General features: G+C 40.9%; 2 protein-coding genes across 3 annotated transcripts in view; one reads left to right on the top strand and one right to left on the bottom strand.

Annotated features, from left to right (window-relative positions):
- The window catches only part of cwc27 (CWC27 spliceosome associated cyclophilin), a 32,268-nt gene extending 11,060 nt beyond the window's left edge, over positions 1-21,208 (top strand). The window contains exons 11-14 of the mRNA XM_044144699.1: positions 3,078-3,181; positions 16,378-16,484; positions 16,577-16,683; positions 20,811-21,208. Of these exons, the coding sequence (XP_044000634.1) occupies positions 3,078-3,181; positions 16,378-16,484; positions 16,577-16,683; positions 20,811-20,973 (481 nt within the window). The 3' untranslated portion in view covers positions 20,974-21,208. The remainder of the gene's footprint in view (positions 1-3,077; positions 3,182-16,377; positions 16,485-16,576; positions 16,684-20,810) is intronic.
- LOC122847221 (protein hook-like) lies at positions 12,694-14,174 on the bottom strand. 2 transcript variants are annotated; one of them, XM_044144701.1, is made up of 2 exons: positions 12,923-14,174; positions 12,694-12,833 (listed from the first exon to the last, which is right to left on the bottom strand). In XM_044144701.1, exons 1-2 carry the CDS (start codon positions 13,827-13,829, stop codon positions 12,823-12,825), a joined length of 918 nt encoding a protein of 305 aa, XP_044000636.1. In that variant the 5' UTR covers positions 13,830-14,174; the 3' UTR covers positions 12,694-12,822. The 2 variants fall into 2 exon arrangements, with proteins under 2 accessions (XP_044000636.1, XP_044000635.1); XM_044144700.1 differs by having other exon boundaries at positions 12,939-14,174.
- Positions 21,209-26,594: the final 5,386 nt, after the last annotated feature.

The raw sequence follows: 26,594 nt of genomic DNA, 5'->3' as shown, positions 1-26,594 counted from the left end.
TGTATCCTGTGCCCCTCATACTCTGTATGTACCCAAGTGCTTCACCTGCAATGGGGTATGTGGCAGCGTGGTTGGGCAGGGTGTTTGGTATCTAAAAAGAACCTGCAAGTTTATTTTGTTACTTATGGCAAAACCATCAAGTAGTTAGCCGGTTAGCACCTGTCTATAAAGTAAATATAGTGTTACACCCACTGCTTAGCAAACATGTACAAAGTTCTATGTTTTAGATCAGGGGTCTCAAACTCCAGTCCTCAAGGGCCGCAGTCCTGCAGTTTTTAGATGTGCCACAGGTACAAAACACTGTAATGAAATGGCTTAATTACCTCCACCTTGTGTAGACCAGTTCTCCAGAGCCTTAATTATTCTATTCAGGTGGTGCAGCAGAGGCATCTAAAAGTTGCAGGACTGCGGCCCTCAAGGACTGGAGTTTGAGACCCCTGTTTTAGATGTTTTCTTGCTGTTGCTTTGCTGTTGCTCAGCAAAGTTGGACAACACATTGGAAAAAAGTTGCTTGGTTTGTTGAATCTCAACAAGTTGCTAAGTCCAAATTCTACAACTAGACTTTGGAGTTAGCAACATGAACGTATGGTGGGAAGGATAATTTGCCTCATTGATGTGAAGCCGACAAATCTCCAGAAACGATGTGATGCTGTCCTGGTCAATATATGGACCAAAATGTCTGAGGAAGGTTTCGAACGCCTTGTTTAATCTTTATGATACAGAAATAAGGTATTTCTGAAGGGAAAGGAAGTCCCCAAAATCTGTGTGGCATTACTATCGTGACGCAATGTCTCATAAAAAAGTTTTGTTTTCATCGCCTCTGAACAGATCTTGGGAAGCAACTTCCTGATTTGGTTAGAACATTTTTTTTCTTGGTTACAACCTTATTTCTAACTGATTCCTTGTGTATTTCTCAGAGAAGCCCAGGAAACTAAAAGAGGAAGAGACATGACATCAAGTCACACACAGCTGTTAATATTTCCCAGGCCCAACCAGTTGACACCCCTTGGTAGGATGCCTCATTGCTTTTCCTCTGACAGAGTCAGAATACAACCAGTGTAACATGAGCTACAAGCGACAAACCAAAGCCAAAGATAAAAGCAAAGAAAATAATAGAAGCAAATGTCAGTCCAGAGAGGCAGATGTAGGTAACAAAAGCTTCCATTGTTTGTTCTGGAGATGCCTCACATGCTGCTGGGCCAAGGGCCAAGACTCTGCAGCTTACCTGTGCTTTTGGGCAAGTGAATGGGATTACACCAATAGTTGTCAGGCAGTACAAAAATATAATTATTTTCTGACATAACATTTCTGCTCTCTACATAAAGTAGTATTATTCCCTAACTTATGAAGAGGAACAATAGCTGGCATTGACAGTCCTGTTGAGTTGAGTCTTTAGCCAAGAGGGACAATATCTTGGATCAAGGATGTGCCTTTGCCTGCCTCTGCTATCCTGCTAAAGGCTTTAAAGGAAAGGGAGGCCACGGCCAGTCACTGTAAATCTTAATGTAGTGCCAATTTGAGCAGAGGAAGTATAAAGTTTGTTTACTACCTCTGGCACTAACAGGACTGTCCAATTCTTGTACTGCAGAACATTTTTGTGATTTACTGCACACAACCAAAGTTTGTTGTACAGATTTACTTGCATATTCGATTTTTGACAGTGTTCTTTGAAGGGTTGTGGATTTTTTTTTAATTGGGACAAAAATATAAAACTGTGTGCTACATGGAAGCCAGAAACTTTGGCCAATGCTTTAAGAACTGAGGTGCTCATAAATTTACATCACAATGTAAAACACAAGCTTTTTGTTTTGTGTCTTTTTATATCTGCATGGTCTGGTTCTACCAATCTGCTTTTGACTTTCGACTTGATGGCGTTAATCTGAGACTTGATGTTTTCGACTCTACACTTACTAGTCTTGACTTCTGTCTCAAGGGTATTTTTAACTTTTAACAGTGGGCGTGGGTTTAGACTTAATGATCTTGACAGACCTAGTGATCAAGGCTTTAAGCCAAACGATTTTGACTTTGGACCCAGTGACCTTGACATTAGACCCAATAACCGAGTATGTTGACATGAGACTCAGTGGTCTTGACCTTATATCCGATCTTGACTTTAGACTTAATGTTTGTGACTTTACATCCAGTAATCTTGGCATACGGCGCAGAGATTTGATCCAATAAAGTTGATTTTAGACCCAGTGGCCTTGACTTTAGACTGAACCATTTTGAAATTAGACCGATTGATCTCGATGTGAGACCCAGTGATCTTGGTCTCTAACCCAGTTGTTTTGACTTTACACTCAACCATCTTGAATTTAGACCCAGTGAACTTGGCCTTCCAGTCAGTCATCTTGAATTTAGACTCAGAAATCCAAACATTAGACTGGGTTATCTAAACTAGACGTAGTGGTCTTGACATGAAACTCAGTGATCTTGACTTCTAACCCAGTGCGTTTGAGCTTAGACTCAACTATCTAGTGTTTGAACCTGGATAACTTCAGATTCAGTCATCCTCAGACGTGCCAACATTAGACAAGGTGATCTTAACTTTAGATGTAGTGGTTTTGACTTTTGAACTGACGATCTTTACCCTTCATTTAATCATCTCGAATTAGTCTTTTTGGTAACTGGCTTTTCCACTTAATGCTGTTAATGGTCTTTTCTCACATTTCAAATTACACGAATTCAAATTATTCCAAACATTTTATAGAATTTAAGTATATCAGTAATAGCTGCAGTTTTCTCTGAGATAAATTTGAAGTGAAATATTTTTGCTCTAAATATTTTTGTTAGAAATTAGGACCCAAGTTTTCTGGGGAAAACCTTGCCGTGTCGGTAAAATCATATCCAAATTGTCAAAATACCTCATAAATGTTCAAGACGACTCACATCACCTAACATTGTATTTCCATATTTACAATTTGAGAAAATGATATGAAAAGCTTGTTTTAATTGTTATTTTGTGTCACCTGCAGTCTTACCCTCCCTCTTTATTGCAGGGCTGGTAAAACTGGTTGCAAGAACTTGCAATCTGCATGTTGTGTCTGTTTTCTCAGAGTTTGTTCCTTTGCTCACAGTGATGAATTAAAGAAGGAGGTCCGGCAGCTGAAGAAGGAACTACAGGCCATAAAGCAAAGGAGAGAAGAGCGTTTAAATCCTCCTGCAGAAGAAGTCAAGGAGGGTATGTGCACAGCTTTTATTTGTCTGGTCTGTATGTACATGTAAACGTTTACTGGCGCAAGCCATTAAATGTTGAATTTATTGGCGTTCCAGGACAAACTGTAACTGTACATGCATCTTATTATAACTTAGGTGCCTTATTTTTAATGGCTTTCAAAAGTACTCTGTCATGGCTCCAGCTTTCAGTGTGAACACACGCTCTAAGAGGGTGGTCCATGCTGCATTCTCTGCTAATGCACACCAAGTCAGACAACCCTCTGATTTAGTCAATTAGCTGCAGAAGTTTATCCTCTCTCCAGGGGTCTGCATTTTTGTGTTAGACTTGCTGAAAATTGCATGGTTGGAAATTGTTGAGTGGCCGCCTGTAGTTGCACATCAAAACCATATCGTGTTTTGTTAGCTTGCAGTTTCGGCCAATGCAATTCTATAAAAATAAAAAAAAAACTGACCCCAAATCTCCTCGGGGTCCTCGCCACACCGCAGTCTGTCATGCTCTTATCAATTTTTGCAGGGGGGGGAGGTGGGCGGTTTGTGTTGTCTTTTTTTTTCTCTTTCTTTTGTTGGTGCTGAAACACACTTTTAACATTACAGAACACACTTAGGCACAAAGGTTAGCCTAAGATTCTGTGTGTGTGTGTGTGTGTGTGTGTGTGTGTGTGCTGTTGTGCAACAGCAGAATAGCTTGCAGGGGGTTCTTCCAGCCAGAATTTATAGGAAACAATGCAATGATGAGGGGTTTAGTTGCTCAAATGTTGTTTTTCTCTCCACAAACACTCATGTGGGTTTTTTTTTTTAATACAGAAACTGAGACCAATCCTAACTTGTGTGATTTTCTGAAATATATTTGGTGAAAGAAAGCAGAGCTGGTCTCAGTGTAATTTGATGATTTTCTTGGATGCACTGATCCAATATAAATATCGGTATCTTTCCTGCTATTGAATTGAATTATAGACAGAGTATCATAATAATGTGCCAAATCCATAAGGGCAGATCTATTCAGTCTAATTCCGTGCTCTAAGCGACAACATGCTTTATTATTTATTTTATGTAATATTTAGAATGCCTAGTTGCACTTTCTGAACCATTTGTTTGTTTGTTGCAGTTTATTTTTGCATGTTTGACCAAGGTAATTAGTCAATTTCTTTAGAATTTATTTCACACTGACTGTTCTACTCCTAGTTGGACAAACTCAACAAATTAAAGTTGTGTTGTTTTTACATGTTTGACCAAGCTTGTGACGCTGTTGGTGTATTTCAGCGTGCTGTACTGGTGCAGAGTGATCAAATAGGTTTGTAATTAATTTATGTCTGTGTTTAAAAAAATTCAATTCAGCTCCATTTTCCTGCATCGGATCGGTATCGGCCGATGGCACACCTCAGATATCGGTATCGGAAGTGAAAAAAAGTGGATCGGTGGATCCCTAATTATTACGGTGGCCAGCCTTTACTTGCACCTACCTTAAGATTAGTCTTTATCATAGAAGGTATCCGACCTTCTCTCTGTGCCTCCATAAGTCTGAGGCAGGAGTTGAGTTTAAGAGGCCGTCATTACATCTCCGCGCTGGAAGAAACGGTTAATTCCATTAGATGGAATCCGTAGATGTCTCGGGCCAATGACCACTGCAGGGGAGACGGATGTCTGACCAAGCGCCGTAAATCTCCGTGCTCTGCTCAGCCGCAGACGAGCACTGTGGCCAGGATTTGTTTCATCTCGTCCCACTGGGGGAAACGGCGCAGCTGAATCGCGGGGCTCACATTGACACCGCCGTCGCTCGAGCCCTAAATCTCTCTCCGAGTTCAGCCGCCGTCTCGGCGAAGACCTCGCCTGTGGTCAGCGCGAGCCCTAATGCGCACGCGCATTCAAATTTTCATGTTTGTCATTTCCGAAGAGCAGGGTTAGCGTGTTGTGTGTGGCCTCCAGTCCAAACCCAGAAATCCATATAATAATATGAAAGTGTTGGAACTAGAATACATTAAAAAGTGGTTCTACAAAGTATTTTTCAACGGAGCCTGAATACAAATGCATACCACATTATTCAGATTTTTATTTTGTAAAGATAATTTTGAAAAACAGCTCTCTTTTTTTCCCCCTTTTTGTTTCTTCAGCTAGTTTTAAATAGTTGTCACCTGTATTTTCTTGTTTTTATTTGTTATTATTAGTTAAATATTGATTAGAATTAGTTTATTTTTTATGAGTTATCGTGGTAGTTTGTTCTTTTATACTTTGGTACATTTTTTATAGTTTACATAGAGTATTGTGATTGTATATTCATCCTTTGGGCAATGAATATGCAACAGAGGATACTATTTTCAAAAAAATCTTCAATTATTGTTGATCAACCGACTCACTCTAGTGTCTTTTTTTTATGGGCTAGCCCATAACTGCCACCAGGAAAGATTTGGAGGGCCGTAATTTGTTGATAGCTCCCAGGAACTGCGTGTGTGTGTGTGTGTGTGTGTGTGTGGGTGTGTGTGTGTGTGTGTGTGCGCGCGCGTGTGTGTGTGTTTGGGGGGGTTGCTTGAAAGGCTAATAAATGGATTCATAAACACAAAAGCAAAACATATTATATCTATAATTTCAGTATGTTCTAGTTAGTTTTATAAATGCACATTGTAGTTCCTGTTAGCTAAGATTTTCCCCCCATTAATTACTGTATATATTTATTTCAGTTAACGAAAATGTTTTTCCAATTTCAGTTTTAATTACTTTGTTAGTTTTAGTTAACTATAATGACTTTGGTCCACACAGTCTCCATCAGTTGGTCCAAAGTTAATATTTAGTCTTTCGGCTTGGTGTTCAAAAAACAAAAAATAGCACAATTCATAATCTTCCACCAGGGGGCGCTTGTTGTAGTCCACTATTGTATACAGATTAACCCTCCTTCATCCATCCATCCATCCATTTTCTGTTCACCCTTGTCCCTAATGGGGTCAGGAGGGTTGCTGGTTCCTCTCCAGCTGCATCCTGGGCGAGAGGCGGGGTCACCCTGGACAGGTCGCCAGTCTGTCGCAGGGCAACACAGAGACACACAGGACACACAACCATTCACACACACACTCACACCTAGGGAGAATTTAGAGAGACCAATTAACCTGACAGTCATGTTTTTGGACTGTGGGAGGAAGCCGGAGAACCCGGAGAGAACCCACCATGCACAGGGAGAACATGCAAACTCCATGCAGAAAGACCCCGGGCCGGGAATCGAACCCAGGACCTTCTTGCTGCAAGGCAACAGCTCTACCAACTGTGCCACTGTGCAGCCCAACTCTCCTTCATCTGTTGTTAATGTCAGATTGTCTTCGTTTTCCAATCCTGCTCTTATATCTGCAGTCTGTTATTCTCCCTGTGAATTCATTAGTGGTTGGTACAGTTTATAAATAGTTTTCTAATGTGATTTATCCTTATATCCTGTATTTCCAGGAACGTTATGAGCATATTGTTAAGCTTCTAATTGGACACTCTTTAACATGTGATAAAGAATATTGTTGCCTCACAGCTTGACCTCACCCTTCTGTGAATTCCTTTCAAAATTGTTCGATTGTTTAAGAGATAAGGGGCGTTTTCATCTCTCAGTAGCAGCGTTTTGTCATTCACAACGGCCTTCGGTTGCTACAACATTAGCAGGTTGATTTGTTGCCCCCCGGAGCGCAGGTGACAGGAGAGGGGCAGGAATGCAGCTAGAAAGGCCATCAAACTTGAAGGTTGTAGCTGCTGACAACAGCTGGAAGACGGTGATGTGTGTTTCTCGTGTGGAACCCGAGGGCATCATCAGTCAGCATGCAGCGTGTCCCGGGAAGGCAGCTGCAGCGAGAAGGCCGAGTAGCAGAGGTGACGGAGGGTGGGATGGAAGGAGATCACTTGTTGGCCTCGTAAATCAGGTTGAAGAAAGTTTCCCCTAAAGCAGCACGGTAGAGAGCACTGCAGTAGACAAACCAAAGTTCAAGGCTTCCTTCATCACATGTGACGTTTCTGCACAGAATTAATCTTTATGATTTTTCTCTCCAGATAGAGCCTTCTTGATATTAGAAGGTCATTTTTTTGTACAAGTAACTTCATGTAGAAAAACTTCCACTCTGAAGAGTGTGGCAGTTGTTCTGATCAATTAGAATTTAGCTGAGGTACATTCAATCGTTGAAAAATGTCCGCCGCCAAGCATAGAACTGTCACATTCGGGTTGCCAGACCGTTTCACGGTTCATCTCTAACAAAGATAACAAAACGCATTACTGTGGAGTTGGACAGCCTGAATTCACAGAGGTTAGCGAGCACAACCACCTGCAAATGTCTGCAATACGCAAGGACTTGAGACCCCTTCTAAAAATGCTTACAATGTTTTATTTTAATAGTTTAAGCACCATACATATTACAATATACGTTAGTATTCACAGTGGAAACTGTCTTAGCACTACCGCAGAAGCTATTGTCAACAGTCTTCCTTGTCTCCACTGTTGGGTTGCATCCAATAAACACTGAAAAAAATGAATGGCGCTCCTGGATTGGCTGCTTTACAAATGTGCCAGCCGATAGGATGTGAAGGAGCTTTGTGTTTCCGTTTCCCAAGATGCCTTTTCTTTCAAATATTTTAGATATGCTGTATCTGCAAATAGGCAGATTTTCTTCAAATGATTTGATAGTTATGTTACACCAAAAAAATCAGCGAATAGGTGCAGTAGCAAATAAAAATCACAGCATGTAGTGAGTGTATGTTCCCAGGTCACGTCATTCAATCTGCACTGGACTTGCCCACAACTTGAGCAGATATAACCATAGACTAAAAACAAACAAACTACACTGCATTGTAAGTCGATCAGCATTTTTCTCCTTCTCTTTCCTCTTGAATGAACAGTTGACAAACGAGGACATTGTTTCCATTTATAGAGACGGAGGGAGAACTGCATGCCAACGAGTGGAACACTGTGGTCCAGCTGACCAGGGATAAAATGAAGATGGTCGCCTAAAAGTCCAAAATCAGTTTGCATGAGCCCTAAAATGACACAGTGTCATTGTCTAATCTTAACTACCAACTTGGAGAAATTATACTTTTAAAAATTAAATAAGCAATCAAATAGTCTTTAGAAAGCTTTCAAATATTGATAGTTTAAATCACTGCAGATGTTTCCAGCATCCTCTCCAAAGGAGAGATTGGTTGATTTTTTTAAATAAATAATCAAATTTATTTATAAATAAATTTATTTTTATTTATTTAAAATAAATACATTATTTATTTTTCCATAAATAAATAATAAATTCTATTTATTTATTTATGGTTGCCAAAAGGGTATTTATTTAAATAAATAACAATATTTTATTTACATAAAATAAACAAATGTATTTATTTAGAAATAACTAAATTCATTATTTATCTATTTATTTGTTTATAAGGAAATTATTTACTTATTTATAAATATAATCTTTTATTTATAAATGTATTTATTTATTTAAAGGATATTTATTTATATATACATTTATTTATTTTAAATAATCAAATGTATTTATAAATAAATTAATTTTATTTATTTAAAATAAATAAATGTCTTATTTTTTATTTATAAATTTATTTCTTTATTTATTTTAAATAAACTTTTATTAAATAAATAATAAAATATATATTTTATTAAATAAATATTTAATAAAATAAATATTTTATTTTATTAAATAAATATTTAATAAAATAAATATTTTATTTTATTAAATAAAATATTTATTTTAAATAAATAAAATATTTATTTATATAATATAAATATTTATATTAAAAATATTAATTTTAATATATATCTATTTATCTATAGATAAATTTATCTATTTATAAATGGATAAATGTATTTATAAAGAATTTATTGATTGATTGATTGATTTGCTTGATATTCTATGATAAGGAACATCAAGCAAATGTTCTTTATTATTTTGGTTTATGATGGCCTTAGTTTGCATGGTTGACAGGTGAGAAGTCTTCGCTGTATAACCCTCAATAGTCTTGGCCCTTTTACTTGTTGACAAATCCTTTTGTGAAGTTTGCTTTTTTCCAACTAAAACAAATTGGCATGGTGAAGTCATACCTCCCAACCAAAGACCTTGAAAAAGTGATTCATGCTGTCATTACCTCTCTGTTGGATTATTGTAATTCCTTGCATGTTGGACTAAATAAATCATCTGACATCGCCCACGAACCATCCAAAATGGTTTGTCTTTCTTTTAACAAGTACTAAAATACAAGAACATTTATCTCCATTTCTGGCCTTTCTTCATTCTTCTGTTTACCTTAAGATGGATTTTAAGATGTTTTGGGGTTTTTTGGCTTGGCTCCAGTCATATCTCTGTCCACAGGCCAGTAAGAGTACTTCGGTCAACCAGCCAGTTTCTCTTAGACGTTCCGAGATTCAGGTTAAAATTCAGAGGTGATCAGGCTTTTGCAGTTTGTACACATTCGAACGATTTACCTTTTTTTATACAGACGGCAGAGACTGTCAAGTCTGCTGTGTCTTTACTTCAAGACCCATTTTTTTGTTGTTTGGCATTTGACTCAGAGTTTGAGTGTCTTTTCTAATGACAAGCATGGAGTGTATTTGTATTTTGTTTGAACTTTCCCTTCATTTATGTTTTCTTGTTTTAATTATGATTACCTTGCTTTATTTCATTGAATTTTACAGCCCTTTGGTCAACATTTGTCACTTTTGACGTCCGTTTTTCTTGTGCCATCTTTCCCCAGTCAAATCCTCTGAATAAATCACTTCAAAAACACCAACACACGAAACAGAAACACGTGACATTGAAACTCATACTGTCATAAAACCCGACAGACTGGTGTTTACTTTGTTACATCGTTTATTTGGCTTCGGCCAAACACGTCAGAGCACCCAGCCACTGTCTGCACATCGCGTCCAGACAGGTAAAACTCTCCTCGTGCTCGCCGTTGATGTGACATCACATTTTGTTGGGGAAAGAAAGCGCTCCTCCAGCCAGCAGACAGAGCTCACCGTCTGCCACTCTGACTTCACAGGCTGTGTCGGAGCACAGATTTACGGTGGGCTGCTGACTGCACGAGCTACCGTTCGGATTGTTGCTCCTGAATAGTGTTTCCACTCATAAGTTGGGCTTAATTTTCCTTTTAACGTCATCGTATTATCTGTGGGGTTGCACGTAGCAATATGCATCCTAGTGTGAAAAAAAAAAAAACAACTGTCTGCTCTTACTTCAAACTTTGGAATCTGCGCCAAAGACTCAGAATAAGGTCGTTTCTGTCCTAGACCAGAGAAGTGCTTTTGTTAGCAGCTAGGGGCGGGCCCGCTGGAATCAGCAGCCAATCAAAACATTTTGTTTCAGATCGTTTGGTTTTAAAGCACAAAAAAGTAAATCCGCCTCTGAAAATAAATCTAAACGTCCGATTAGCATCAGAATGTTTAACTCTCGTCTCCCTGCAGTTTATTTTCAAATCAAACCTTCCCAGAGTTTAAGTAGGTCAACGTGCCGCTTATAACTGAGGATGTTCCGCCAAATCCATAAACTTTATTTCTGACTGTGTTCTCGAGTCCTGTTGGTCTTTCAAAAATCACCAGGTGGCGATCATAAATCTCGCTCCGAAAGCTGTTTAGCTCCCGTTTCCCAGCTGTTGGTGTCGATGAGAGATCAGCCGATCAGGATTGCGAAGCGTTCACAAGGCAGTTGGTGGTTTCGAAACAGCTTCATTGAATTATGGTGGGACATATGAGAGCATCTATTTGCAGGGATACAATGATAATTTGTGTGGTTAAATTGTCTCCATACACATCTTTCACAAAAATACTGAATAAATTGAGCAAAATAAAACCTAACCCAATGATGTAATTGCTTTGGCTGTCAGGTGACGGATAAGTCTTTTGGATCCTCACGATGTCTCTTGGCAAATGAAGGATGAATCCTTGTGGTTTCCTTTTTTGGTCAGTAGTTTTCTGGCTGTACAAATTTTTGTCTAGCCTCTACCTAATGTGAGACTTGCAAAGATGTTGTTTAGATGTTGTTCTTGGTTCTATTTTGACCTCCAAGTTGATTTGTATATAGCATATTTAGCAACAAGGCAGTTCAAAGTGCTTTACATCAGTAGTTTATTACCACCAGGGACCGGTCAATGGCTTTTTTACTGCCCCCCACCCACCCACCCCCGCAGTAAAATTTTCATGTCTTTACAATTACAATATATAATCAATCATTTTAGATTCCCTTATTTTCCAACTGCTGGAGGATCACATGGGGAAATAACCAAAATACAAACACAAAGGAGTAAGTAGACTAAAGGAACCTAATTAGAACAAACAAAAAATAACTAGAAATAAGAAATAAACATAATTAGAATCAAAAGAATCCAAAAAATCTGAGGAGGACGCCAGTGGAACAGCAGGAACCAGGAGGCCCACGGGACTTTCAACGAAGACTGGAGGTCAACCTGGAGACCAACAGGACTCGCTACGAAGTCCTGAAGGTCAGCCTGGAGACCAACAGGACTCGTTGCAAAGCCCTGGAAGTCAGCCTGGAGAACACCAGGACTCGCTACGAAGCCCTGAAGGTCAGCCTGGAGACCAACAGGACTCGTTGCAAAGCCCTGGAAGTCAGCCTGGAGAACACCAGGACTCGCTACGAAGCCCTGAAGGTCAGCCTGGAGACCACCAGGACTCGTCGCAAAGTCCTGGAAGTCAGCCTGGAGACCACCAGGACTCGTCGCGAAGTCCTGGAAGTCAGCCTGGAGACCACCAGGACTCGTCGCGAAGTCCTGGAAGTCAGCCTGGAGACCACCAGGACTCGTCGCGAAGTCCTGGAAGTCAGCCTGGAGACCAGCAGGACTCGCTACGAAGCCCTGAAGGTCAGCCTGGAGACCACCAGGACTCGTCGCAAAGCCCTGAAGGTCAGACTGGAGACCAACAGGACTCGTTGCAAAGCCCTGGAAGTCAGCCTGGAGACCACCAGGACTCGCTACGAAGCCCTGAAGGTCAGCCTGGAGACCACCAGGACTCGCTACGAAGTCCTGGAAGTCAGCCTGGAGAACACCAGGACTCGGTACGAAGCCCTGAAGGTCAGACTGGAGACCACCAGGACTCGTCGCAAAGTCCTGGAAGTCAGCCTGGAGACCACCAGGACTCGTCGCGAAGTCCTGGAAGTCAGCCTGGAGACCACCAGGACTCGTCGCGAAGTCCTGGAAGTCAGCCTGGAGACCAACAGGACTCGCTACGAAGCCCTGAAGGTCAGCCTGGAGACCAGCAGGACTCGTCGCTAAGCCCTGGAAGTCAGCCTGGAGACCACCAGGACTCGTCGCGAAGTCCTGGAAGTCAGCCTGGAGACCAACAGGACTCGTTACGAACCCCCTGAGGCAGGCCGAAAGGCACTGCTGGCGCCAAGCTCCTCATCCGACGCCTAACTAAAATAAAAACAAAACTAGAGTTCATAATATAACTCTGAGCTGGCAACAAAGGAATCTTCTGGTGACGAAGGAGACCTGAGTTCGATGGCCTCAAGTTCCAGTGGCACATGATCCTGCGGGCCTCAAGCTCTCCTGCCAACATCTTTCAAGCGTTAAGCTCTTCCACCATCAGCCCCCTAGTGTCAAGCTTCCCCTGACACCGCAGTTCTGTTGTCAAGCTTTTCTGCCACCGATAATCAAACATGAAGCTTGGAGCCCTCATGGCACTTCTATATTTAGAAGTAAAATATTTTTAGTAAGTAACTTATTGTGTGAATAGAGCCTTCCAGAAATGTCTTGGAGACGCTTCCGAACACACTTTGAGATACAGGCACCTGGTCCTGTGGCTGGTCTGAAACGGGCTGGATGTCTTCTTGGGTTTCCTCTTCTGTTGAGTCCTGGTTCAGATGTTTCATTCTGTTCCTCAGGCAATGGCGCAGCTGTTCCAATTCAAGCTGCATCTCAGTGGACATCTGCTCCAAGGAAGTGCTCTTCTCCTCCAGGACATTCTTTTCCTGCTCCAAGGCAATGATTATGTTGTCCAACGCGGCGTTTTTTTGCTGCAGACCGTTGCATCTCAACTTCAGGGCCTTGTTTATTTCCTCCAAGAAGGTGCTTTTCTCCTCAAAAGCATTTTTTTCCTGCTCAAAAACGCTGCCTTCCTCTTCCAAGATGCTGTTTACCTGCTGTAAAGTGAAGATTTCCTGCTTCAGGTCAATTCTGTCTTTTTCCAAAAACGTGTTTCTCTCCTCCAAGAAAGTGTTTCTCTCTCCTAGAATATTATGTTGCTGCTTCAGGGCAATTATTTCCCGCTTCAGCATAAATTTTTCCCTTTCTAAGACTATTCTTAAGTGGTTCAGAGCGTTGTTTATCCTCTTCTGGGCAGCGTTTCTTTCATCTAGAGCAGTTTTTTCCTGCTCCAAGGAGGTGTTCTTCTGACCCAGGGTGGTGTTTCCCTGTTCCAGTTCAGTATTTTTTTGTTCCAAGACACTTCTTTCCTTCTCCAAGTTGGTGTTTCTCTGATCCAGGGCAACAATTTTCTCCTCCAAGGCAGTGGTTTTCTGCTCCAGAGCAGTTTTTTCCTTTTCTAAGGCGATGTTTTTCTGCGCCAGGGTGATCTTGTCCTTCTTCAGGGCAGTGTTCATTTGCTCCAGGGTGCTTTTCTCCTGCTCCAGGGTGGCGATTTTCTGTTCCAAACTAGTTTTTTCCTTACCGCTTTGACTCATGGTTTGAAGATTTGACTTTTTGTCTTGAAAAGCTTTCGGTTCAGTCTCTAGTTGGGTTACAATCCTTCTGTTCGCTCTCTCGCTCTCTTCTGCAGTGGTTATGACGGCAGCTTTTTGATATGGTCCACAAAGTGCATCACTCTTTGTGACATCAATTCGCGTGATGTCACAAATGATGTCACAACCTCAGCAGAACAACTAGAAAAATGCTGAAGTTTGAATCAAAACAAACTTTATGGCTAAGTTTTCTGTCACTTAGGAGACAGCAGCTCTTGAGGACAATGAACTGGCACAGCAGGGTGCCAACGGTCAAAAGGAAACATTGTGCCTGAAAACAGAAAAAGGGGAAACGGGCGGGCCTGTTGACCCAGATGATGCCAAGGAAGCCACCAATTCTGACTCTCTTTCTGGCCAATGGTGATTACTGAGATTCATGGTTTGGGTAATGTTATTATTAACCAAAACTATATGAGTTACAACAACATTTAATTTCCCTTTGGGATCAGTAAAGTTGAATTTTGACGGCAAAATTTTACCAAGTATTTTTTTTTTTTGTACAGTTTCTAGTGAAAATATCTTAGTGCACTTAAAATAAGACAAGAACTGACTAATAAGCAACTTTTAAGCAAGATATAGAAGCTTGTTTGAGTAAATAATTCCTTAAAATTGCTGAAGAATTATTAGTTCCATTGACAGAATATAATGCTTAAAACAAAACATTTTTCCCCAGTTATAAGTTAAATAATCTGTCAATGGAACTAGTATTTTTTCATCAATATTAAGGAATCACTGACTTAAAACAATGTTATAGGTCCCGATGTCAGAACTGCTGTAACAGTGATGATGCAGTCTAGAGGAGGAGTCAGTAGCGAAGTGTAGCGCTGCCTTTAGCTTCCAGATTGCTTCTCTTTTTATTTGTAAACATACAAAACCTTTGTATCATATAAAAGTAAACCATTTCACACTGCCACTGGTCTACTTTCATAAAAGCCGAAAAATTCACCTGATACTGTTGAAATGAACCGGGGCACATACATTAAAAAGAAGAAATCAACTGCCGCAAAACCGGAGCGTAATCTTACTGTATTCCTTCTTTTTAAAGAAAAACTAAATAAAACTTCTACAATATAACGGTCCTACAAAGAGACGTTATATTTCAACGGCCCCAACTGAAGAAGTTAAAACATAACGGTCCTCGGGGCGAGAGGGTACAACAGTAACACCACCCTCGTCCGAAAACACCAACACAACAAGTACACAGAAACCGCGGCTCAGGGATACACCACGTCAGCCAACACACAAACATCCTACAAAGTCGTCTTAGTGGACTTCTTCCACTATATACTGACCTAGAGGAAAAAACATAGAGGAGTCAGCAGCGAAGCGTAGCGCTGCCTTTAGCTTCCAGATTGCTTCTGGGGCAGAGCGGAAGTCCATCCCAAAACCAACCTGGAAGCAACGCCCCCTCAAACGAAGGTTCCGCTTGGCCGCCACCACTCCCGTCCCCACTCCAGGAAAGCATTATAACTGTAAACAAAAATGCAATTTGTTATTTTGTTATTTTCCTTTTAGAACATAGAATACATTCTATCTAAAACTATTTGAAAATTTATTTTAAAAACTAAATAATGTGGTGGGATTTTTTTAGGTGCACCACAACAAACTCCTATATCTTCCTGAAGAGTTACTCATAAGTTAGTTGTGTCTTATCTTAAGTGTACTAAGATGTTTGCTTTGCACAATAAACTAGACCAAAACTACTTGGTGAGATTTAGTGTTTTTGCAGTGAGGGAGCTGAAAACAATCGGAAATCATTTTTACTTCCAAAAGATGTGAAAAATCTTTAAGTTATGCACTAAAATAGAGCATACTGAAGGTCGTTTGGATTTTGTCTAATACTGCAGATATTTACATGGACTATAAAGAGACGTTCAATCTCTCATTACTTCAGATCTGCAAGGATTATCAGTGTCATTTTTATCTGAATAAATATTTATCTCTGCTTGTTCTAGAATTGCTTTGTGTTAATTCTGATTTGTTCATTTTGTTGACGTCTGTTCATTATTTATTTATTTATTTTGTTGTTGGGTCGTTGCACATTTAGACTTTTATTCCACATGGTTTTGGACACTGTTGTTGCGAAGGGATTTCTGTTCTTTTATCACAGTTAGTGTGAGCAGCATAGTGACGTTAATCACACTTATTTATGTGACTGGTTTCCCCCAAAAAAAACCAAGAAGAGCATTTGTGTTTTTGGAGCTACGCCTAAAGTTACCTAAAAAAATGGGTAATAAATATTTCCCATCATCACATTTATTGTTATCACAATAGTACAATAAAATATTGTGGTAAAACATTAATCCACATCGCTTTGCCCTGATCTGTAGAGTAGTTTTCAAAGTGTTCCTTAAGTTAATTTCTCTTTTCAGGCTATTATAAATGCCTACAATAAGTTGCATTTTTGTGTTTCACATGTTACTAAACAGAGGAAACGTCGGCATACGGTCGTTAACTTGTGTTGCATTTGCGTGTCGTCTTTCTGGCGCAGAGAAAAAGCCAAGCAGCGAGGCCGTGGCGGAGTACCTGGAGGAAAGGAAGAAGTACGACGAGCTCCGGCAGCGGAAAGGGAAAAAAGGCTCCAACAGAGAGGAGCAGGTAACGTCTCGCCCACCCAGTTCCTCTCCTTGGAGTCGCTCCGCTTGGGATTTGGTGAAAAGCTAAGATGGATGTGTAACGAATCTTCGCAGACGTTGGCCCTGCTCAACAACTTCAAGTCCAAGCTGTCGTCAGCCATCACCGAGGGAGCAGAGGAGGAGGACGTGGAGGAGCTGGCAGAGGATGACGACAAAGGATGGTCAGTGAGATTCACACTCTGATTTTGTGTTCAGGTTTTTGTTTTGTTTTTTTCAATTTTTTTAATTGTGGCTGTACGTTTTCCAGGTCTTGTAAATCCGATGAGGACACCGTTTGATCTGTCATTTTGGCTTGGCGGTGTTGCCATAGTTACTGTTTTTAGCTGGACAGGAATCTAATGATTTTCACAACACAACAGTTTCAAACTCAATGCCTACTGGGAAAAGTAGTCAACCATATTTGATACCGCAGCGATATTTCTGAAAGGTTCTTTCTAATTAAGAGCAACAAATATGATTAATTACAAAATGACTATTTTAACTAAGGCAAAAGCAATAAGTGAGGGACAATTCAGCCCTTTAAAAAGGACATCATCACTGGGCTGTTCGTCTCCATGGAGACAACATTTAAAGACATAGCATTAGCTTATGTCATCCTGGAGCAGAGTCGGGAAGTAAAAATTGCTTTTACTTTGACTTTTACTCGAGTAAGTTTATTATGAACTATTGCTACTCTTACTGGAGTGAAATTTAACCAAAAATTGTTTTAACCAAGAACTTAGTTGCTAAAAATATTTTTTTAACTTTTCAGACAGTGGCTTCCTCTGGGCTCTCATCCCTGTTAAGGACCAACTTCGGTATTTTAAATTCCAGGTTAAAAGCCGTTTATTCCCATAAATTTCAGTTCATTCTGAAGAGACGTTTTCAGCTTTGGACAGCAAACAGTGAACAGGTCCCACTGTGAAGCCGACCTCTAGGAGCTAAAGCTCGCTCTATGTTGGTGTAGATGTATGTGAAAGTTCAAGTTGTGCTTATGTGTGTGTATGTTGTGTCTCTGCATGTGTGTGTGTGTGTGTGTGTGTGTGTGTGTGTGTGTGTGTGTGTGTGTTTGTCAGGCTCAGAATTTTCCTCGCAGCCACCAGATTGGCCATCAGGAAATCAGCCCTGACGCTGTGTTTTCCTCTCATATTCTGTTTTTCACCAGAGATCTCAGACGGCACCGAGCGAGGGGTTTGAAATGAATACCATGTGTGTGAATTTGAGAAAAGTGTCTGCGCGCGGGGAGAGAGATTTTAGAATAACAAAACCTGTACTTGCTATTAGTCTTGAGACGCTCTCTGGCTGCGTGTGGGGGGGCCTTAATGAATTTGCGAGAAGCGTCGTCTGGCGCTCGGAGCGTCTCTCGGCCAAAGATACTCCTCACTATGCCAGGTAGGGGGGGGAGGTTGCATAGCAGTCCTAGAAGAAGAAGAAAAAAAAACACAGTGGGAAGTCTGTGCCACTCTAGAGGAACTGTGAACAGAATGTGGGTTACAACAGGTCAGAGACTCAAAGTCAAGTCTGGGCCAGAGGAGGTAAACTATTCCATCTGTGTGTGTCTACGGCTCCTGGCTCTCTCCCTCCTCAACCCCTTCAGCTAACGCTCACATCCTCCCAAAGTCTACCAGGCGCCCGATTGGCCGACTGTCACCGTCGCTTTGCCGTTTTCTCTTACGAAACGCAGGGAAAACAAACCAAACACCTTTTGCGTCACGGCAGTGGAGCGCCGTTTCGCCAAAGCGTCGAGTTTCCGCGCGCCACGCAGAGGCCGAACGGTTGGCAGGCTGTCATCGCCGAGGCTGGTAGACGAATTACCGGAGGAGGCCCGCTCACACAGCAGGGCTCCAGAGGAGCCGCCAGACTCTGGCTGTGACACTCTAGATGAGCTGTCACAACAAATGAATACAGGAAACACACACACACACACACACACACACAGGGGCTGATACAGAACTATACCCCAAACAGTTTGCCGACAATATGGAAGCTAGAAAATACCAAACATGGTGAACAGAGAGAACAGGAGTTCCTCCAGAAAACCTGGAAACGGTCACCAGGAAATCAGTCCTGATTTCCTTTCATGCTGTTTTTCAGAGATGTGTTTGACCTCTGGTGGTGGGGTTGCCATGGCAACCCACAAGCCTCCCACCGTTTTTGTTATTTTTTTGTGTAAAAAAAATGCTAAAAGTTGCAAAAAAATTCCAAAAATATAAACGTACACGTGTGTGTGTGCGTGTGTGTGTGTGTGTGTTTGTGATTCCAGGCGTTGCTCAGCGCTGCAGCCTCCTTACACTAAAACACATTCCTGTAGGTGAGCTGGTGTTTGTCCTAAACATTCAGTCTGGTTTGTGTGTAGATTTTATTCTTCAGATGGCTTTGATTTAAAAAAATAAATAAATAAAATGTTTGAGTGGGAAATTTCCAAATGTGCAAATCATTTGTTTCCCCAAAGCAAGCACCAGCTCAGAATATGTTACAAAGTCTAGAAAGTTGTGGAATTTGATTTTCCAGGTCAGAAAAAGTATGAAAATAAATATAGAAAGATGAAGAAATATTTGTAATTCCAGGCTGCTTTCCCTGTTCCATTGTTCTTCCTTCATCAGTTCATTTCTTGTGTCTTCCCTTAATTCCTTCCTTGTTCTTCCCTCTTTCTTTCCCTCCTTGTTTGCTACCTTCCTTTCTTCCTTCCACATTCCCTTCTTTTTCCTTCCGCTCTTTCCTTACTTGTGGGTTTTCTTCCTTTCCTTTCTTCTTCAGGAGGTTACTTCCTTACTTGTGTTCTTCTTTCCTTCCTTGTCTCTTTCCGTTTTCTGTCATTCCCTCCTTCCTTCCAGTTTCTGATTTTTTTTTTTTCCAAGTTCCTGTTAAATCCTCCGTCAACAGTCCTTTTGAAACCAGGAGGGAAAACTCTGCACTTTGTTAAAAAACAAAACAAAACAGACATGCTCTGACGTTGCATACTGCATACTTGTACATTTTTCAGTAATTAATAATCGAGTTAATTCTGCTGTTTGTGGCTGAGTGGAGGAGAGTCGTCTCAGTCGAATCCTCTGCTTGGACTTTGAGCCCAGACCTTCACACAGACGAAGCTGCTTGACAACAGACGGTCTTCTCTTCTTTGCTGCTTCCGTCGACCAACAGCTGAAGAAATGTTTTTGCTTCTTTATCTGCGAAGTGCCTGACGCTGACGTCTCCTCGGAGGAATTTACCGACGGCGGAGAAGAGAAGGCCGACTGGAGAGATCGAAGATGCGTCAGCTTCTCCGCTCGCGGGTCAGATCACGTCGGTTTCTCGCAATCTGAACCCCTGGCCGGTCTGTTCACAGGGTGTCCCTGTGTCCTTAACGAGACGAAAATTACACCAACGTTCAGGTTTGTCTTGTTGCTGTTTGTTTTTGGTGGGTAAAGGGAGCAGGCTGCTCATGTGACAGTAGCCATGTTTCCATTAATCATAGAATTGTGCAAATTGAAACAACGAAAAAAAATTTGCTAAAAGGAAACTCGCTAATTTTGAAAAACGTCTTGGCTTTTTATATTTATATATATATAAAGTTTGTCCGCTAGGATGAGGTGGGTTTTGTTTTTCCAGCTGTGTCGAAAGAGATGTATTTCGCAAAACCGCAGTGGAAATACTTTTTCCGCATCACAAGAAGAAGAAAACAGGAAGTAGTCTTCTTCGTGGTTTGCTGTTTGCTTTTTTGGGACGACGAGCCGCTCACAACATCACACAGCTCATAAAAAGGATTGTGGGAAGATTAACGGAAGCAGAGAAGTAGTGGAGAAGTGGTTTGGTTGTTTCTTCCCAAAGCATCGAAAGGACAGTGAAATATATAAACAATATCGGTAAGTATTGGTGATTGGATATCTGGCTCAAAATCGTCTGTCGATATCGGCCCAAATTTTCACATCTGGTCATCCCTAACTAGAATAATTCTGCAAAGAAGAATGGACCACAGTTAATAATGTTCATTCATTAAAACACGATATTTTCTGTTTCTTTTGCTTTGTTTGTTTTGTGTTTTTTCACTAATGTAATGTACCACACCATCTGTATAAAAAAAAAAGAGCAGTGGGCCAAAATTCCTCAAAACTGTAACATTTGTCGTTGCTGATTCAGCCATTTTTTAGGCTTACTGGATTTCAAAATTTTCTTTATTCCCATTTAGCTTCTTCTTTTTTTTTTTCTATGATGATAACCTAGTTTTCCAGTTGGTCGGCAGCCGAGCCGATCGGCCTGTAGGCAGAAGCGCTCTGGAGGACTGACTCAGTGGAGGCTTTGAACTCAACCCGCCTCTCTCCGTCTGGTTTAGGATGGCGCACGTTCTGCAGTTCGATGAGCAGAGCAGGAAAGTCAAAGACGCCAACATGCAGGACGAGGACACGTTCGAGATCTACGACCCGCGCAACCCCGTCAACAAGCGCCGGAGAGAGGAGAGCAAGAAGATCATGAAGGAGAAGAAAGCCAGGAGGTGAAGTCCTGAGGTCAGGGGTCACGCGCCGCCCCGCCCCGCCCGGCCTCTTTCCTGCCGCTTTTCCCCCCCAAACAGTCTGTTAGGTTTAAAGATCTGTGACTGAACAGCTGTTATGGACAAACTGTAGATGATTATTACATGAAATGCTTTTCACTTCTGACTTGTTGGGCTTGTGCTGTGGGTGGGGGGTTCTGTAAAAATGTCCAGAAAGATCAAATAAACCACATTGATGTGAATTTTGGATCAATGGTCCTTTTTTTTCCTCCATTAGTTGCTTCTGGACAAACAAAGTTCAAACATGGAGTAGAAAAATGTCAGATTATTGTGCAATAATTATCTTGTGTTTGAGTCAGAAAGCAATTCATTTACTCTTAATCTGCTTCTCATTTTATCACTTTAGACGAAAGAAGATCAGGGCCAGTGAAAAAGAAATAAAATAGAAAGAATTCTCTCGGAGCTGATTTTAATCCCTGAATTCAGACGACTTTCTCAGAATTCCGACTTTAATCCTCCGAGATCAAAAGTCAGAATTAATCTGAATTCTGACTTTACACAAATGTTCTACTTCATCTCATCAAATCACAGTGAAATGTGTCGAAGGTCACAGTTACATCATGACGACGTGGAAAAGTTTGCAGACTGAATATTTTTGGCAGCAGTTTTAACCTCTAGTTGTTTTTGGATAAGTGATTTGCCACCGCAGTGTGTGTGTGTGTGTGTGTGTCCGTGTGTGTGTGCGCTAACACACCATTTCTCTTACTCCGCTAATGGGATTGTGTTTCCATTTTTGTCTGGAATAATAGGCAGAGTTAATGTTGCATTATGGGAACGCCCGGTGCCTGTGTGGTGGTGAAAATGTGAAACAGGTGAGACACCGATCCTCTAACCGTGTTCTCCTCTGGGGCCCTTGTCAGGTTCAGATGTGTTACTGTTGACTTACTTAGAGAAGCTAAAGAAAAAAAAAAGATGACGAATAGCTTGAAGCTTTTAAGTCTGAGTTCAAAGAGTTCTGCGTTTTCAGGGTAAGTCTTCTTCCTGTCTGCGCGTCGCCTAAAGAGCTCCCCATTTACTGGAGCTTTTATTCAGCTAATGTCATCTTTAGGGGTAAAAATATATTTTCCTCATTTGTTTTAATCATTTTAATGCATGTTAAAAAAAAACATTACAGGTACGTCTTTGGGAATACATTACATTTTTGCTTTTTGTTTTATTTCCCAGAAGAGAAGTAGTTTTGTTGCACATGTGGTCTCGTCCTTCACTCTTTTAAACTTCAAAGATTTTCCACTGTCAGGTATTTATTTGATTGAAGATGGACAGGAAAGCTTTGACTGCTTTTTTTTTTTTTTTACAAGGACGTCGCCCGACACGTGAATCAGTAATTGACGGTGCAAGCGAAGGACGGGACAGTGTAATCCGTCTCCATGGTGATGGATTACACTCAGCTCAGAGCATGAAGCCACTCTTTACTGTGTAGAGTCACTCTAAAGGAGCCGAGGTCATTATAATATTCTCACACTGTACCGCAGCAGATGAGCTCTTAATACAGGCAGCAAGTCTTGAGGTCTTGAGTGTCACAGGTTCCTCTATCTTCTTGTTTGCTTCCTGTGAGTTCAGACTGACCTTTGGCCTTTTTATCAGCCAGAGTCACACAGATCAGGCCTAATTCCCTACAGCACGGATTCACTCTGGAAATACGCGTCATAAGATTCCCCTCATGAAGTCGGAGTTCCAACTCGGGAACAACGTTCCGCTAAACCCGTCGGCATCGACGGTGATATCGATGTGGAGAAGCATTGAGATGGTATAAAGTATCTTCAAAAAACTACTAAATCCAATATATGAGATTGAATAGTCCTGCCAGGACAAAATTTAAGACCTGTGATTAACGCATTTAAGACCAACTAACATTTCTGTCACGTATTTAAGCCTTTCTAAGGCCTTAATTTTAGATACATAAACACAAGACTTTTTAAGGATGCCCTGCAATAACAGAAGAAGCCTTTAGTTTTTCATGGGTACGCCTGACATACTCGGCTCTGCTGCTTTTCCTCACCAATTGTTGGGGTCAGGACTGGGGTCAAAATTAAAATGTCTTAAAATGGAGGTGGGATACAAGATCTTGTATCTAATTAAATGTAAAGTATTAAAGAGATTATGTTGCTTTTAACCAGAGTATGAATGTATGTTCAGAAAACAAAAAATGTTTTCCCTTTTTTTAAAGTGAAATCCTTTGACATTTAACATTTTTGTCTGATATCAGCAAAATGCATTTTTGCTTTGCATCGTGGTTAGAAGTTTTGTTACAACAACTAACCAACCTGACACACATTTTCTTTCCTTTTCTTTTTCTTTCACTCGGTTGTATGCTTTCACACTCTAAAGAATTATGTTCTCTATACTGTATGCCACTTTGTGTGCTCGTGTTAGCTTAATTGCTAGTTAGCACCTACAACCATTAGCAATTAGCACAAGTTACAACCACAAGTCGCTCAACTCAGGTGTGATGTTATTTCTGTTTTCCAATGGGAACCGATGGATGGGGCATCACTCCCCAGAGACTGTAGCACCTTCTGCTAGCTAGCCTCGTCCATTTCCTACATATGTACGTTTGGTAAACCGTTCCTGACCCGTCCAACTGAGACTGTTTGATAAGGTAACTTGAGTTCAACCAAAGGAATAGTGACGACATTGAGAAATCAAAGAAAAGATTCCGTCAATTAATACTGAAGCGTTTTATGCATCAAGGCTGCTCTGCCTCAGACTTCCAAGTACAGAGCAGTCACTGCATTTGTCTCTGCTGACAGCTCTTGGTCTGAGCCTCAGTTAAAGGACAGCTTTCAGAATGTTCATAGGTCGCATTAACACAGCAGACATTTGCTTGTGACTACACTAAAACACTGAGTCAGTGTTCTTTCTGCTGGAACTGGCTCTGGAGAAAGCCGAAAGGCAGTTCCTTTGTCGTCAATATAGGCGAAAAAGAAAATAATGAATGGAAATTAGTTCAAACAGCTAAAATGTGTAGACGGTTAAAGGTCAAATTCAATTTGGTTTAATCAAATCAGGGCGTTTAGTAAATAAAAGCAAGTCATAAGATTGGTTTTGGTCCAAATTTAGTACAAATAAAACCAGCTCATCCCAGCCATATAGTCATTAGACACATGACGTCCAAATCAGGCCAAATGAAAACACATTACAGTCAAGTTGAGCTGATCGTTTGACTCCAAATCATTAAAACTAGTTATCTACAGAAGACCACCTGATAATACTGAGTTCATTTTACACCATCTTGATAAGGCTTGTGGAGACTGTGGACAGAGACCAGGAAGAAACCTCCAGCAGAACCAGACTTTGAGGAGAAGCTCTGGGGACGAGATTCCTGGGTCCCAAAGCAGAACCAGTTAACTTTGGGAAGCCTCTTGTTTCAAGGATCTCATTCTTTCGATCACATCTCATGACCACAGGTGTGGGTCAGATGGTTTTATACGTTGTGCAATTACAGTTCATGCGGCGATATAATGAAGGATAACAGAACAGGTTTTCCAAGTGCAGAGTGCTGTGTCCAGGTTTTTCCTCTAAAACAAGCAGATCCAAGACTTCTTCCCCTTTTATGTGCTTCACTTGGATAAATATCCTCATGTCTTTGCTTAAGTTTCACAGCCACTTTATAAGATTTATTTTATTCACACAAGCCAGCTCTACCTACCATTTTTTATTTATTTTTTTCCCTCCGCATAGCTCAAAATCTACTGAAAAAGAGTTTCTTGTGTTCCACTGAGCTGAAATTACTCTAGTTTGAGTACAGGGAAATGAGGCAAATCAGCGGCTGAGCTGCGGCGCCCTGCGTTGACGGTGTGTTTGTTGACAGCAACACGTTCCTCCGGAAGCTTCCTGGACGTGGTTCCAAACATCGTCTGCCACGGCGATTGGTCAGAGCAGAACAAGAATCGGTGCCTCGTCTTTAAAAAGCAGATCAAGAACACCGCTGTGGCTAAAACCAAGGTTAGCGCCTCCCCCTCTCCGTCAACAGGAACCCCTCCACTCCCCTCAAAGCATCACAAATATTTCACCCCAGAATTGGGGTTGGATTATTTAGCATTGAGTTACATGAGTTCTAGCAAACATCTTATTCCGATTGTAGGAAACGCAGCCCAGGAATTCACCGTAAGTATGAAGCATGAAAGATATTTAAAGAGACCCACAATCACATAGCTTGTAATATTATGGTTTGGCAAGCTTGAAAGCCAAACAGTCAGAGTACATGTGCTGCAGGAGTATTTTACATATTAGCTTTAGTCAGACACAGTGGTTGCTGGTTAAATTTGATCATGTAAGTTTTGTGTTTCCAGCCACTGTGACTGTGTGAGGGGATGCTGGTGTCAGTTTGTTGGCCAGTCTAACTAAAGCGGACGAACCACGGCTGTAGAATGTGGCGCAGATGTTTGTGGTTCACCCAGTAATGCGTCCTGAAGATTTAAATGTTGTTGTGACCTTTCTTTTAAAAAAAGCAGTTTCAGCCAATTATTTTTTCTACTTGAATGCTCCAAACTTTTTGTAGCAAGATTGACAATGACTTCAAATTCTATTATTGTAAATCCAGAATTATATAATTTTCATTAAAGCCACTTAATTCTGACCTATCAATCATTTGGACATAACCCCCCCCCCCCACCTATTTTAATAAATGAGGGAGCATTTATGATGCCTGTGACACTAATCTGTACAGTATCTGCCTTTCCTTGGTGTAGGAAACATTTAACACTGTAGCTTCCACAAAAATAGCACTGCGGCTTTCACACACTATGTAGTCTATTCATCTTCACCACTGCTACAACTAAAATATTGCATCACAGACCCACTGATAACATTCCTTGATCTCAAGCTAATATGTTGTCTTCAAAAATTAACCTCCACTCACCTCTGCATGCTGGAAGCATGAGACTGAATGTAACAGTGGCAGCTTCATCTTTCTTCATTAATTCAACTGATGATGAGCTTATTGAAGAACTCAAGGAACTACCCCTGATTTTGATTGCCCAGAAATCTACCCCAAGGCAATCAGTTGATTCTATATAAAAGAAATTAAACACAAAAGGATGGCAAAAGCAAAATACCCAATCCTGATGTAGGCTTTCATAGGGAAGAACTCTATGAAAGCTTCTTGAATCACTCTAATTAATTTCAGAGAGCTGGTTGATTAGTTTGTCTGGTGAGCTCAATTAAAAAAAATCTACTTAAGAAGGATGTTCCACATTATTAAGCAGGCCACAGGTTTCAATCAATATGGGAAAGAGAAAGAATCTCTGCTGATTAAAGTGCCGTTTGAGAAGGTATGAAAACATTAGATATTTAACGAAAACTAATGTTTTGTGAAGAGATTTGTGGCTGATTCAGAACAAAGATGAGTTTGTACAGATAAAGGCCTCATGAGGAAGGTTCCTGTTAGACTAATACATGGGATTATAAGAGCAGCTGTTAAAATGTCCTTACAAAGCAGCAAACAGTTGAGGATGAGCTGGGATGAGCTGGTTTTCAAGGTGGAGGATCCTCCAGAGGCTTGTGGTCCATCAACCTACTATTGGACCAACACTAACCAGAACTCACAAGCAGAAACGGTGGCAGTGG

Source organism: Gambusia affinis, linkage group LG17 (assembly GCF_019740435.1).
Source record: "Gambusia affinis linkage group LG17, SWU_Gaff_1.0, whole genome shotgun sequence".
Classification (NCBI taxonomy): Eukaryota; Metazoa; Chordata; class Actinopteri; order Cyprinodontiformes; family Poeciliidae; genus Gambusia; species Gambusia affinis.
This window is presented reverse-complemented; position numbering and strand designations above follow the sequence as displayed.

Coding starts and splice junctions, on each gene's coding strand:
- LOC122847221 (XM_044144700.1), bottom strand. CDS start 13,829: ATGAGTCAAAGCGGTAAGGAAAAAACTAGTTTGGAACAGAAAATCGCC. Junction 12,834..12,938: donor CAGACCAGCCACAGGACCAG/GTGCCTGTATCT, acceptor TTCTAAATATAG/AAGTGCCATGAGGGCTCCAA.